We start from the raw sequence: 15,148 nt of genomic DNA, 5'->3' as shown, positions 1-15,148 counted from the left end.
TGTCCTACTGGGGCTTGGGTGGAAATATCCTTCTCCCTCAGATGCAACATGGCTGTTACTGTTGCACTAGTTACTGCTGCTTGTCCACCTCCATTCCGTACAGGGTAATGGCCAGTGACTCTTCTCAGCAGCTGGTGGGTCCACCTTCACCCCAAATCCTTCCCTACCCCAGGCCCTGCTTTATGAATAACCTGGAAACACACATAGAGCTGGGCTTCACAGGGCGCAGGAAACATGAACCCCCTGTGTGGGGTCCCCAAATGCTGCCTTCCCACCCAGTAAAACCACACCAATAATACTGTGTCTGGGATCCTCCAAAGCCAGGAAGGAAGGGGGAAGGATTTGCCCTATAAGCCCTTTTCCATCTAGTATTACTTATCTATTAAATAACAAAAATACACCAACCAATGGATCCGCTCTGTTTCAATATGTATACCTAATACCTCCTTTGCCTCATCAAATTGAACAATTAGTGTGATAAAGAGGAGTTGTCTTGTCTAAACTATCAGTGAATGGCAAAGGTGGCATTTCATTGTGAAAACTAGAAGATTTTCAGGTAGCTGGAAGAAGAAGCAACTATATAAGAAATGGGCCAGCATTCACTGTCTGGATGTACAGGGCAGTATTAGAGACCTTTTTTATGATGCAACTGTTTTTAAAGAATTGTAATTTGAATGATCAGGGCAACAGCAGTAATATTCCTGAGTTCATTCAATTTGTTAAATGGATATCACGTCTTTTGTTTTAATTTAGCGTGAGTTAATAAGATGCAAGATAGAATGCTGACTTCAAAAGTTACGGTCTCAAACACACAAGTCACTTATTATTATATTTTAGAGAATATTCACAGCCATTGTAAATCCTGTCTACTCAGCTACAGATAATATTTTTTGTCATTTTCATAGGCTGGATGAAAAATTCACTGTCAAGGTTGCTGATTTTGGTCTTGCTAGAGATGTCTACGATAAAGAATACTACAGTGTGCACAATAAAACGGGAGCTAAACTGCCAGTGAAATGGATGGCTTTAGAAAGTTTGCAAACTCAGAAGTTCACTACAAAATCAGATGTGGTAATGTACAGCCTATTTATGTATATTTACTACATTTCCTCACTTAAAAACACTCCTAGAAATACCACCAAAGGCGTCTTTATGGAATTTGATTAATCCACTAAGAATATATGTCCAAGCCAAGACTAGGGTGGAATTCTACTCCAACTCATAAAAGTGTGAAATTGCTGTTATGGAAGTACAGAGAGGACATTTGTGCTCATCACAAAGCAACAGCAGTTTGGCATGTCTGTCTGTCACTAGTCAGGAAAGAAACAGAGGCCTAATTGCACTCCCAGTGGAACGGAGGATAAATCTGTCACTGAGTTTACTGAGAGCAGGATTGGATCCTAGGTCTGCAGCTGTAGAAAACACAAAGTTACCTTTCACATTCTTAAAAGATAACAGCTCGTGAAGAGCTTTACTTTGACCATTGCGACCAAATGTTACCTGACTACATATGAAGAAAAAAAGTTACTAGCTGAAGTCACTAGTTGGTTGCATCACTTTGATTAGTCTGATGTATAGAATTTCAGCCATTTGTATTCTCCAATATGTATTTATTTATATAGCATTAGCCCAGTCCTCAGTTGCTGTAAATTGGTGGAGCTCCGTTGACCTCAAAGGAGCTCTGCCAATTTCACCAGCTGAGTAGCTGACCCATAGACTTGTATTTTTCTTTAACTTGCTTAGTTCAGTTTCTCTGGTTCTGGTTTAAGTGGTTCCTCGATTCTTTGCAGCATTATAAGATGCATACGGTAAAATAGCTTGTTTCACAGGGAAAATGGATATGATCAAATCTGTCAAACCATATTCTACAAGTGGAGTTCAAAACTCTCTCTCCCCTGTGATTTACTATTGGTTTGTTTTATTAGTGGTCCTTTGGTGTGTTGTTGTGGGAACTTATGACGAGAGGAGCACCGCCCTACCCTGACGTGAATTCTTTTGATATCACTGTTTACTTATTACAAGGAAGAAGGCTATTGCAACCGGAATACTGCCCTGATCCACTGTAAGTAAATAGTTTGCAACATATCCTGCAAATGTTATTGATTCTGGGTTGTTGGGTTTATTTTACATATTTCGTAGATGAGCACTTACTGTCTTTTTATTTCAATGGCAGGTATGAAGTCATGCTAAAGTGTTGGCATCCAAAACCTGAAATGCGCCCAGCGTTTTCTGAACTGGTTTCAAATATATCAACAATCTTCTCCACTTTTATTGGGGAGCATTATGTTCATGTCAATGCTACATATGTCAATGTGAAATGCGTTGCTCCCTATCCTTCTCTTTTGTCATCACAAGATAACATAGACAGGGATGTGGATACATGACCAGGTTTGTCTACCATACAATGTCAGAGAGAAATCCATTCGTAGTACCATGAACAAAAGTGTGTTTTGTCCACTACTTTTTCACTGCCCAGGGTTTGTGAAAACACTGTTGCACATGTTTGATGTTGTCCAAACTGCACTGTTGATGAGATGATATGTTGTTTATAGCTATGGGATGCTGTACACTACTGTGGTAAATCCCAAATATTTGGGGCAGCTGTATCTATTCACCAGACTACATCTACCACCATCTAGGGCTAGTACCCACCAGCTCTCATTCATTTGTGAAATGAATGTGCTCACCATTTGCATCCTGGGTTCTATTCTAGTTTAGAGCACGTACAACAGAATGAGAGGTGAGCAGCAGGGATGTACAGAGACTCACGATTAATGCAAAGAAGGGAAAAGCTAGAGTACCAATCGCTCAAGCTTGATGTATCATTCCTGTTGCATGTACTATTGGGCAGTGGGCAGTGCACTAACGGTTTTCACAGAAAGACCAGGCCAGCTCATGAGAATTCCAAGACTGTACAATGTCTCCTGTTGTATAAAGTGGACTCTACCTTTGTTCTTTGTTTGCCCATTATATCAATAAGGTTCCTTAGACCCAGTCTCATGGCAAGTTTCTGAAATGATATTCAACATTCCAAAATGCCATGAAATAAAATGAGTGTGTCAGCTTTTGAGAAGCAGTATATTTATGCCGCACATAAAATGTAAGGGAACACACCCGGGAAAAAAGCAATCTCAATGTTAATGTCACTGTCGTTCCAAAATTCAGTCACTCCTTTGAGAAACTATATGTACAGATTTCTTACTGAAAATTGTGAGGCTTCTCTTCTGTCAATAAAGTGTTTTAACTGTTCCATGAGAGTAAAAATTTAAGGACTCCATATTAACCTAGGATGCAGCAGTTTTGGAAGCACCATTTGGAGAGGTAGTCAAGTAAATAGTGGAGCAGTAACAGTGCAAGGAGCCAAGCAACTCTGAGGAGCTGCCGGCTGGTATGACCATATGTTTAGTAGCTGCAACTATGCCAGCTAACCACTCAAAGGAGCTGCCGCATAGTGTGTGTAAGGGGTTGAGAAGAGATGCTGAGCCAGCTGAGGAAAGCCAACTCTGAACCAAAAAGGTTGCAGTGTGATGGGATTGCTGCCAACCTTTGCATGCCAGTACTGAAGAATTAAGAAAATTGGACAAAAGAAGAAACATTTTTTTAGTGCCCATAGTTGCTCCTTCAGTTAATCCAGCCCAGTGTGTTATGATACTTAGTATATTCCTAAATCATGACCAGAAGTGATTTTCAGAAGAGATACTAATTAAAGTTTTTGTTATTTAGGGAAGAGTACTGTAGCTTTAGGGTAAGCATCATGTGTCATTTCTGTTCCTGTGGAATTCTGTGCGTATTACTGTATAGCTTGATTGGTGTAGGATATAACTGGTTGTTAGTGTAAACACTTAAAGTATTCTATTTTTATAAAAAATGTTTATTTTTAATGACATATACCAGGTTTGGTCAGGGCACAAAATACTGCACTGTGAACCTTTCAGAAAATGTACGTCAGCGTTTGAGTCATACATTGTAACAAGGTTTAAAATGACTGTGTAAATATTAAGGAGGAAAAGAACTGATTGATACTCCATCTTAACTATAATGTAGCCATTGCTGGAAATCAAACATGTTAACATGTGCAAGGTGAGGTAGTGTTTAGAATGGAGCTGATTATGAGGGAGATTTATTGTTCTTCAGAAAGAGTGTTACAACTGAAAGGTTTCTAATGAGAGTGGAGTGTGTGGGCAAACTATGAGCTGATAATACTGTATTGTATTACACCACCACTTTCATTTCAGATGCAAATATAACTATAAATTGCTAAAGGACAAAAGGTTCTACTACAAGGAAAAAAATCATCTCTACAGTCATTACAATGGCTAAGAAACTTTATGACAGAAGGATTTGGGGCGGATACTCCAAAGCCGTACGTCCATGCTCAAGGAAGGCTGCAATGTGAAAAAAAACATTTTTACTATTTATGAATTTTGCCTGATATAGTTAATGTTGTGTCTGGGACACCTGTTAAGGGTATGTGATTCTGGTAAGGATTTGATGTTTGTCAATTCATGCATTTGCAAATGAGCTGAATGGTACTTATGGTGATAGTTGTTGATGTGACCTAATAAAAGTTATTAAAATGCAGTATTGTAACATTCTGTGTGCCGATAATTCATGTTACTACTATTTGTATTTGACTGTTAAGATGACATAGGCCTTTATGTTCCTTTCCACTAATATGAGCAGGGAGATTGGAAACTTGTGAAACTCGACTGAGGGAGTAAATGGGAGGGAACAGTTTAGACACACAAAAACATAGGGATTGCCACAGTGGATCAGACAAATGGTCCATCTAGTCCAGTATCCGATCCCAAGGAATGGCCAGTACTAGGTGCTTCAAAGTAAGGCACAAGATGCCCTATGATGGACAATTGTGGCACAGCCTGTCCATTAGTAAGTCTCTTCCAGACAGTAAGCATTTGGTGCTCAGCTTCTGTTCTGGAGCAAGAAGGTTTGTATCTTTTACATTTTTGTCCTATTTAATGTAACTAGATTTCTCTAGTCCTGAATCCCTCTAAGCTCCAGGTCTCACTGACAATTTGTGTCAGGGAGTGTCAGAGGTTAATTAGGCATGATTGTAGGTCAGGGGCACGGGAGAGGATTTCTCCTGCTGCATTTCCCCCCCCCTTCATTCCCCAAGTCAATGAGAGCTCTGTGAGGTGGGAGGAGAGTGGCGACAGAGGGAGGGCCACATTAGCACTACACTTTCTAGCATGCTCCTCTCTAAGCGAGGTGGCTATCTGAGTGGGAGTTAATTCTGCTCTAAGATGGGTGGAATCAGCTGAAGTGCTGTCAGATGCACAAAGCAGAGAAACAAAGTGTTTTTCCCTTAGATTTCTCCCAGTTACAGCAATCTCCAGGATGACTGGGAGCATGGGCAGGAATGCAGTATTCAGCAAGAGGTAAGTGCCTTAGTCACTAATTCGGTGGCATTGATTCTGGTTCTGATTTCACGTATGCAGTGGTGAAAGTGCTAGTACTGATAAGGCACCAGTGGCTGCCAGAGTTGTAACTCCTACGTTGTGTAGACCTGGCGCAACGGTGCCTGAGATGCCAATGGTCCCTTGGCCTGTCTATTCTGTATTGCGCCTACTGATGCTGGAGCTGAGCTGGTGATAGCATTGGTGGGAAATGTTTGGCAGAAAACAGGCTAGGGTTGAGACATTCAAAGGGGAAACGTTAGGCAGCTCTTTAAGTGCCATGTGGCTTGCTCTGAAGGGTCTCACAGAGTGCTCACAGACCGCAGATGAAGTCAAGGCCAGGGTTTAGCCCTATAACCTGTAAAACTGGATATCTAATCTGAATCTGATAAATACTGAAGAAGACAGGCAGAGAGAGAACATACAGCCTGTGGTGCTGTGCACTGATTTCATTTCTTAATACACTCCTTATTTCTAAGACACTTCTACTATCTAGCTCTATCCTCAGTATTTACATAGCCCTATTACCATAGGATCTGAGCTCTTCACAATCTTTACAGTGTTTTTCCTCACAAAACCACTGTGAGGTAAGGAATTACTATTACAGTATTAGACACCATTGTACAAGTAGGAAACTGAGGCACAGAGAGACTATGAGCTAGTCTACGTGGTAAAGCAGTGATACTCAGACTGGCTCGCAAGCTGCAAGTGGCTCTTTAATGTGTCTCCTGCAGCTCTTTGCAGCACATGATATTAAAACACTGTGATTTAATTATTAACCATTAGGCTGCTTTTACTATGTTATTAACCAATTGTAGAATTCTTGGTCAGTCATTTTGCTGTGATTTATAGATATATATAGCTATGAGAGAGACAGAGTAAGTAAATGAAACAATTAATTCACACTACTGTGGCTCTTGGATAATGCTGATCGCTAATTTGGCTCCTGAACCATTGAGATCTGAGTATCACAGCTGCAAAGGTTTTGCTGGTATAGCTAGCTATATACTGTTATTTCTATACCGGCAAAGCCCCCTAATGGAGATGCAGCGTATACTGGCCAAAGGAGTTAAACCATAAACCACCTTCCTAAATGACATATGTTGTGCCAGGCACTTTTGCCTGTATAAGCTGCATCTGCATGGGGGTTTTGCCACACAGCTGTTTCTCTTATTTTCCACACCCTTTACCAGCATAGTTATGCTTGCAGAACTTTGTAGTGTAGACCTGGCCTAAGTGACTTGCCTAAGTTTTAAATCCAAACCATTTTTGAGTTAACTAAGGGGTTAAAAATCAATGTCTAATTGGTTGAAAACAACATTTGTGTGTTCTAACTCAGAAATATCTGAAGAGTTTGTTTGGAGAAAATCTGACTTGTTGACTGAGGACAAGAATGAGCAACTTCAACCCCAAAGGTAATTTTGAAAAAAAAAAAAAAGTTATTGAAAATAAGGGTTTAGAATGAAAGTGCACTTTTGTTATGTCATAAGCCCAATACAACTAATAGTGTTGCCATTTTTCATGTCATTGAATTATTCTCCATTAGTACATCTTACATGTTGGGATTGAGGATTGCACTGGAAAAAGTCATCTAAAACTTCTTGATGAATCTGGAGATTTTACTGTAGTCAAAAATCAATGGCAGTGTCATCAGTCTGTTGCATTACAATGTATAGCAGAATGAAGTACTTAGCTGAAATACCAGATTTGTAATGCATTCCTCTGCTTCCTTCTCATGATTTGTTAAGACTTGAAGTTTGTGACTCTGCTAAAAGGACACCAGAATCACAAGACTAACACCCTTGGTTATGTGCTCTAGTAACTTTCTTTATATCATGCACATAAGATAGTGGGGCAGATCTTCAGCTGGCCTAAATTGGCATAGCTCCATTAAAGTTAATACCATCTGCAGTTCTGGCACATTAGTGCAAAAGCTAACATGAAAGCGGTCTAAGGTTTGAGAAATCAAGCCCACAAAAGCCAAGAGGTTAGAAACCAAGGGGTGAAATCCTGACTGCACTGAAGTTTTGCCATTGACTTAAATGGTGCCAGGATTTCACCCATGTTTTTAATGTAATGTTTACTCAGCCCTTTTACACAGCTTTTATATTTTACAGTAGACACTTAATAAATGAAATAAAAATACAATAAAGTTTCTACTAAAAACAAGGGAACTGGCAATACTCTACCACCACACTGAGCTGGCTAGGTGTTGCATGCTGATGTTTCTCTCCCTTCCACTGGTATTCTTGCAGGTTCGTTATTGTTGAAATATTAATTTGATAATATCATTCTAATTGGCGTATATAACTTAATTTATATAAGAATGTATGCCAATATTTCTATTACAGTTTCCTGGATTAGTAAGGCTTAGGAATCTTTAAAACAGCTTAAAAAGAATTTAATCTATGCGACAAATTCTACCCTCATAAATCATATGAGTAACTTGAGGTGAAATTTGGCCCCATCTCTGTAAATCAGGAAAAGATAGGTGTTCAAGGATGTAAGATATATGAGGAGAATGTGGCCAGAGACTGAGATGGAGTTTGGACTTTTGTGGTCTTGGATGTAACATAACATAAAAATAAATGTGAACCCTCAGAGGAGTTTTGTGAAGTTTCTCTTTAGGGGCATAGACCTTGACCCTGCCACAGCCTTTCAGGGAAACTCTGTGGAACTAAAAGGTCAGGTGGAATCAGGGGTAATCCTTGCACACCGGGCTACTGTCTGAATCCCCTATCAATTCCAGGAAGGGAGGTGGCTCCCAACAGAATGATACACAGGAAACTCCATGAGTGGTATAACCTAGATAGGGATGATTTGACCCTAAATCTCTCCCTCCTTGAAACCAAAAGTAGAGCTAACTTGTCTGGTTTTGACAAGAGATTAAAATTTGCCAGTTTTAATTACCAAGTACATTTGAACCTCTCCTCAGAATAAATGAGATTTGAAAATGCTCCCCTGGAGTGTAATAAGTGCTACTGCCAAAAACTTTAGGATACGGAGCCTGTGCCAAAGGGAATGCTTTGTACACGTTGACAGGGGGGCTTACTGACTTATTAAGCCACAAAAAACTACTTCAGGCTAGGGAGGCCTCTACTCACTCATCACACTTACGGCTCTAAAACTGAAGCATAATTTAAATAAGAAAGCTGAGTGGAAGTTTGTAATGTGAGTATGGAGACCGTTTGAACTTAATGGTGAATAGACATGTACATTAGTGTAAACATATAGATACTGACAGCAAAACTGGTCAGAATGAAAGTCACATCAAGTTCCAACAAACTGGCAGATGGTTTTCCAAAGCCTGGGATGTTGTGATGCTTCCAAGGGGTATGTAGGATTATGAGGCACCTCACTACCACTTGCCCTTACCGTGAGGATGTCTGTGGGTCAGCTCCTGGACTCCACCAGCCTCTGACAACACAAGCCCTACCTTCCAGGCCTCCACAGGCCTCACTCTCTGTACAAGTTAGCAATAGGCACCCACCAACTCCCGAGTTCTCCAAGCGTCTCTCTTGCACTGAATGCTCACAGAACTCTCAGCTTCTCTACTCCCAAATGAAAAAAACTCACCAGCTTGCTAGTTTCACCTCAGACTCACCACTGCACTTAACACCCATCACTTAGATATAGCGAAAACAAGAATGAAGTTTATGAAAGCAAATGATACTAACTCAGACTACTGAAAACAAGAAGTTGCATCTAAAACAAACTCACGGCACTCATTCTATAGCCTAAACATAACACACAAGACATTCCTCTGTCTCCTACAGACTAGCTTATCCCTAGTGTTTTTCCTAGCGTTCTCAACTAGGATGACTGAGACACTCCTTTCATAAGATCAAGCCTGCTGACAGCTTCTCTTCCCACTCCAAAGCATGAAATCTTGTCCCCTCTCCACTTCTCTTACGCAGTTACAGAACTTCAGAGACTCATCTTGGGGTTCCTTTGTCTTTGTAAATCCTCAGGCCTGTACCTGGCCCGGACAGCAAACAGACCGTGTCTCCAAGAACAGTCATTGTTTTTACACCAATTGAGTTGGCTCAGAGGTATACAATACACGAAGATCTGCCAGACAGATAAGTGTTTAGTAACCCCTTCCTACCTGGAATCTGTTTCTCACCTAGTTACCTGTCTTAATTTACCTACTTTAAGAACATAACTTTCAGCAGACATACATAACTCCTTAAACATTATCTGCACATCCACTTCACAAGAATCATGATTAAGGCTACAGTTTAGTCAAGGTACTTTTAGTAAAAGTCATGGCCAGGTCATGGGCAATATACAAAAAATCTTGAGGAGAGGGGTGCTGTTCGGGGTGGAGTAATGGGGGCACTTGGGGCCAGCAGCACTAGCTGCCAGGGGCTGCTCTGGCCGGCCAGGGACCACTGCCCAGAGCCATCAGAGCAGCAGCTGGTGTGACTGTCCCCAGGGCCACTCCAGCAGTGGCTGGTGTGGCTGTCCCACGGCCACCTGAGCAGCTGGCCCTGGTGCCAGCTGCTTGAGCGGGCCTGGGATCAGCCACACTGGCCCCTGCAGAAGTCACAGAGGTCACAGAACCACGATCTCCAGGACAGACACGGAGCCCTAATCATGATGACCAGTATGACACATGCTTTAAATAGAACCCTTACATAACCTCTTTTGGTGCATCCAGGGGATCCTTGTACCCCTATGCCAGTTGGTACCAGGAGGTTTCTGGGTCTTAATTATTAATCCTGGCCTGTCTCTCCATCAACTCAAATCCCCAGCCCTGCATAGTAGTAATTGTGCCAAAGCAGCTCTCCCTATCCGTGGGGAGAGGGATAGCTCAGTGGTTTGAGCATTGGGCTGCTAAACCTGGTATTGTGGGTTTGATCTTTGAGGAGGCTATTTAGGGATTGGGGCAAAAATCTGTCTGGGGATTGGTCCTGCTTTGAGCAAGGGGTTGGATTAGATGACCTCCTGAAGTCCCTTCCAATCCTGATATGCTATGGCTCTCTTGCTGGAATATGCAGGATTTTATCCTTCTCTGTAGAGGATTATTTGGTCCTATATTTTGCAGAATAAAACTCCAAGGAGGTTAAAATAATAATAATAATTAATAATACCTTCATGCCATTGAAAAATGAATGTCCATTAGGGGTTAATAGCCCATATTAAAAATACACTAGGAAATGTCCAGGCTTTATGCAATGCTTAGTTAAGATAATATCTGCAATATTTATGTGCTCATTCTGCCGAGTAGATGTTATAAAACAGACTCATTCATAAAATGTGGCATATGCTAGCAATGTAATCACTGAGATAGTTTTCAGCATGAATTCAGTTTATAGAGTTGTTTCATTTGAGTGAAAACTAGCCCCCCTCCTCCTTTTTTTTTTTTTTTAAATGCCTGAATGATGATATAGAATCTTTGTTCATTGTTCACACATTCAGCCACAATCAGGAAATTACAGAAGAAGATGAGATCAGAGGTTTTCACTGCTTGAGATGCCCGATGTCATCTTTTGTAGTTTAATATTGTTGCTTTTTTCTGTTATGTATTTATTTACCATCACTAATGTTTAGGTCTCGGTGGTCACATACTGGCACAGAAATGTCAGCAGCTATAAAAGTTACTGAAGGAACATTCTCTGTAAGGATCCTTTCCTTTGGAATGCTCTACTTCCCTGAGATCTGAATAACTCTCTTCCTCATTCCCCATTCCCCTTCTTAGCCCCAGTCTTTTGACCTTCTGGATACATTGTAAATTCCACGTCTGAACATGAAGCGATGGACATACTAGGTTGAGGGTGGGAAAGTGCAATGTTGATTTAAGCTGTACTGGTCACATGAATGGTAAGTAAATGATGGGAGGTAGGAAGGAGAAGCACTGTTGCATTGGATGCTTTATGTTTTGTAATGCCTGTGATGGTGTTTTTAAATGTACCTGAAAGGCATTCAAAGGATGGGTGCAAGGCATGTGGAGTGTCTTTTAGCATTCCCTCAATATCTGAATACATAAATAAAACATCTGGAGGAGCCGAGCGTCATTGATTCTGTCAATAATGTTATGCTGGAGCACAGTGGCTACCTGCAGGTGTGTCTTTGATCTATAGCCAATCACACACAACTCTGAAGCTGATGGGAATTCTAGCCACCATTCAATGAAGATAATGGATCAAGGATGACTACGCTTGGGTGCGTGGGACACTTAAGGAAGTGGAAGCTCAGGTGATTTTCAGCAGAATGCTTCCAGTCCCTAAAGAAGGAGGGCGAAGGCATGATAAGATAATGAAGATCAATGGATGGCTCATGGATTGGTGCTATGAGGAAAGTTTGAGATGATCGATCATTGGGAAGCATTCACAGAAAGAAGACTCTTCTCAACTGATAGATTCCACTTGAGTACCTGGGGTACTAATCTTTTGGGATCAAGTCTGGCATGACTGATCAGGTCTTTAAACTAGGAGATGAAGAGAGAAGGTTGGGAGAGACTCCTGAACTCTCCACTCCTGCCATCAATACCCAGGAGGAGGAAAATCAACTAAATGAAGCTATAGTAAGAGACATTGGAACACCTCAGAAGTAATAGCACGGACAGCATGGAGAAAGAAAATACAAATATTGATTGGACAAGTAGTCACAGTTAGTGAAAGGACTACATCTAACCCAGCTAGAAAACTGGGTGAGGTCCAAGGGAAACAATGTACACAAATGCAGAGTCTGGGCAGTTAAAGAAAGAAAGATAATGGTTGAGTAATGTACATCAAAGATACAATAAACTGTAAAGAAATAAGCAATAATATGGGCAAAACAGTATCTGTTTGGGTTAAAAATCACTGTAGCTAAGGATTGTAAAAGCTGTTGTGCTATTAGGGGTCTGCTATAGGCCCCCTCTTGCACCCCAGGATCAGACCAGATATGGATAGAGATCTCTTTAATGTTATTAGAGAGAGAAGTACCACTGTGGATTGTGTCATAATGTGAGATTTTAACTTCCCATCTATAGATTCGAGACTATATGCTACTAATAGCAATAGGGCACAGTTATTCCTGAATGTGACAGATGACAGTTTTCTTTATCAAAATGTTACCAGATGAGCCAGTAGGAGGAAATAACCTTGGATCGAGTGATCACAAGTTCATCCAGTTTAAATTAAATGGAAGGATAATCAAAACCAGGTTGTCAGCTATGGTCTGTTAATTCAAAATGGCAGACTTTGGAAAATTAAGGAAATTAGTTAAAGAAGTCAACTGGACTGAAAAGCTCAAGGACTTAAAACCAGAGGAAGCTTTGAATGTCTTCAAATCAACTATACTAAAACTATCTGAAATTTGCATCCAAGCAAGGGGGAAAAACACATGTAGGGAAAGGCTCCAGACCAAGCTGGATAAATCACCATCTGAAAAAGCTTACTAGGAGTAAGCAGCAAGCCCCCAGAAAATGGAAAAAAGGGACTGATCAGCAAAGAATTCTGTGAAGGTTAGAAAATGTAGAATGAGAATTGCTAAAAGTCAAGCAGAATTAGCTCTTGCCAAGGAAATTAAAATAAATAAGAGATATGTTATATGAATAAAAAGAGACTCCAGAAAGATAAGTGCAGTGTGGATGGGAAGGAGATTAAAGATAATCTAGGTATGGCCCCAAAACTAAATGGCTGTATCTCACTTGATCATTGCAGGGGCTTCGGGCACAGACGAGGATTAAGATATTGTGGGGCCTGGGCCACAGTAAGTTGGGGGCCCCTCCCCACTCCTGCCTGCATTCCCCCTTCCACCACCACCTCCCAGCACTCCTGCCAGGGTAATGGGGTCAGGGTGCGGGGGCTCTCCCTGCCTGCCCAGTGCTCCTACCTGGGAACGGGCTCCTGCCAGGGAGCGGGGTCAGGGCACAAGCCACAATAATATTAGAACAGCCTGCATGCAAGTGGCGATATCTTTAGGATAAGAATCCCTTCCAAGCCCAGAGCCTGTGCCCAGTTGCACAGGGGAGGGGGTGTCTCAGTACTAGGGGGTTACTGCTCTGCTTGAAGGGGCCCTGTAACTTAAAGGGGCCCTCTGCTCTGTGAGCAGAGACAGAGAAGGATAGTCTGTCCAGCAGGGAGGGAAGGGAGCAGCCCTGTTCTGACCTGGCACCCGGGAGAGACTGGCAGGATCCTGCCAGGGCTTTGCCCAGCATCACCAATCTTGTCCCTGGTGCTGACTTCCCAGCTTCCCACCGGAGTGGGGGTCACTGTCCTGCCAAAGCCTCTACTAAGGGAACAGCCACAGGGGCTGGCAATCGGAGGAGGGCTGGAGCCAGGCTCTGACAGGGACCACTCCCTGCTGAACCTGCAGCGACGCAGGCAGCTGGTGATGGGACGTACCCTCAGCAGAGAGGGGACGGACTAGGAGCAGACCCCCAGCAGGGACAGGTGGCCTCCGCACTTAGTGCAGTGAGGGATCAGCTACAAAGCACAGAGATGCAACCGGCTGACACTGGAGAGGGGTTTCCATACCTATGCTTGGCTAGGAGTGGGTGGGATGCACTGGCTGCTGCAGCTCCACCAGGGCACTGGAGTAGGGGCAGCACACCAGCCCCCTGATGGGCTGAGTCCTGCACCTGGACCAAGGGTGCTGTCTGGTGGCTGGAGCCTGCTCTGTACCCCACCCCCACCACAGGATGCTCGCCCATCCTCAAGGGTGCTTGCCTGCTCCACCTGCCTGGCGCTCCTGCTGAGGAGTAGGGTCAGGGCACAAGGGCTTCCCTTGCTCCCCGTCAAGAGTGCTGAACAGGTGGAGTGGGACAAGCCCCTACACCCCCACCCTGACCCCAGCAGGAGTGCTGGGCAGGCGTGTCATAAGTAGATAGGTAAGGTAAGGGTTAATTTTCTTTTACTGTAAAGGGTTTACAAAGGGAACCAAACACCTGACCAGAGGACCAATCAGGAAACCGGATTTTTCAAAAGTAAGGGTGGGAACCTCTGGAGGTTTTTGGCTTTGTTCTGGGTCTTTTTTTTTTCCTCGGCTGTGAGTAAACAAGCTTTTCTTCTAACTCCATCTTCTTTCAAATATTCTACTAAACATCTGTGAGTACAAAAGGAAACAAAGTAATCGGCTGTGATGTGCTTTGATTTGTATTTACATGGGTGTTGATTTGCTGGACTGGTTTAATTGGGCTATCTTTTAAATCAGACTGTTTATTCCTATTTTCTTATAAGCAAGAGCCTGTATTGAATTTCTTAATGCAGTATTATTGTTCTGTATTTTCTTTCTTTTTTTTTTTTATATAAAGTTTCTTTTTAAAACTTGTGGGAGTTTCTTTTCCTAGTGAGGCAAAGGGATAGAAAATTTCTGTACCAGGTATCTGTTCCCTCATTTCTGGACACAGGGGGGGGAGGGAAAGCCCAACATCTGTGTTGACTTTCCTATTGTCCCCAGGGCGGGAAAAAGAGAGAAAGAATCACTCTGTTCTCTTGTGTTTGAGGTTTTTTCTCTAGTTACTGCTACGAGACAAGGGAGGGGTGAATCTCTTGGTGTGTTAGCTGTGACTAGCTTTGAATGCATAGCCTCGGGGAGGTAAATAGCTCTCTTGGTTTTGCATTCAAGGAGTTAAGTATAGCATCGCCCAGGCTCACCCAGGGAAAAGGGAGGGGGGGGATGATGAGATAGGGAGACCCCAGGGGTCTGGGTCTTGGGGGGTCCCCCAGGGAAAGTTGGGGAGGCCAGAGGGGGTAACCAAGGAAACCCCAGGCTGATAAAAGCCTAAATCTTATCTGGTG

At 42.5% G+C, this 15,148-nt stretch overlaps 1 protein-coding gene across 1 annotated transcript in view; it reads left to right on the top strand.

The window, feature by feature from the left end:
• MET (MET proto-oncogene, receptor tyrosine kinase) overlaps positions 1–4,418 on the top strand; it is a 134,953-nt gene extending 130,535 nt beyond the window's left edge. Inside the window, exons 19-22 of the mRNA XM_075065491.1 lie at positions 906–1,071; positions 1,926–2,062; positions 2,174–2,388; positions 4,236–4,418. Coding sequence (XP_074921592.1) covers positions 906–1,071; positions 1,926–2,062; positions 2,174–2,384 — 514 coding nt within the window. The 3' untranslated portion in view covers positions 2,385–2,388; positions 4,236–4,418. The remainder of the gene's footprint in view (positions 1–905; positions 1,072–1,925; positions 2,063–2,173; positions 2,389–4,235) is intronic.
• Positions 4,419–15,148: the final 10,730 nt, after the last annotated feature.

This window comes from Chelonoidis abingdonii, chromosome 1 (assembly GCF_003597395.2).
Source record: "Chelonoidis abingdonii isolate Lonesome George chromosome 1, CheloAbing_2.0, whole genome shotgun sequence".
Taxonomy (NCBI): Eukaryota; Metazoa; Chordata; order Testudines; family Testudinidae; genus Chelonoidis; species Chelonoidis abingdonii.
Note: the sequence above shows the minus strand (reverse complement) of the source record. Positions and strands in the feature narration are given on the sequence as shown.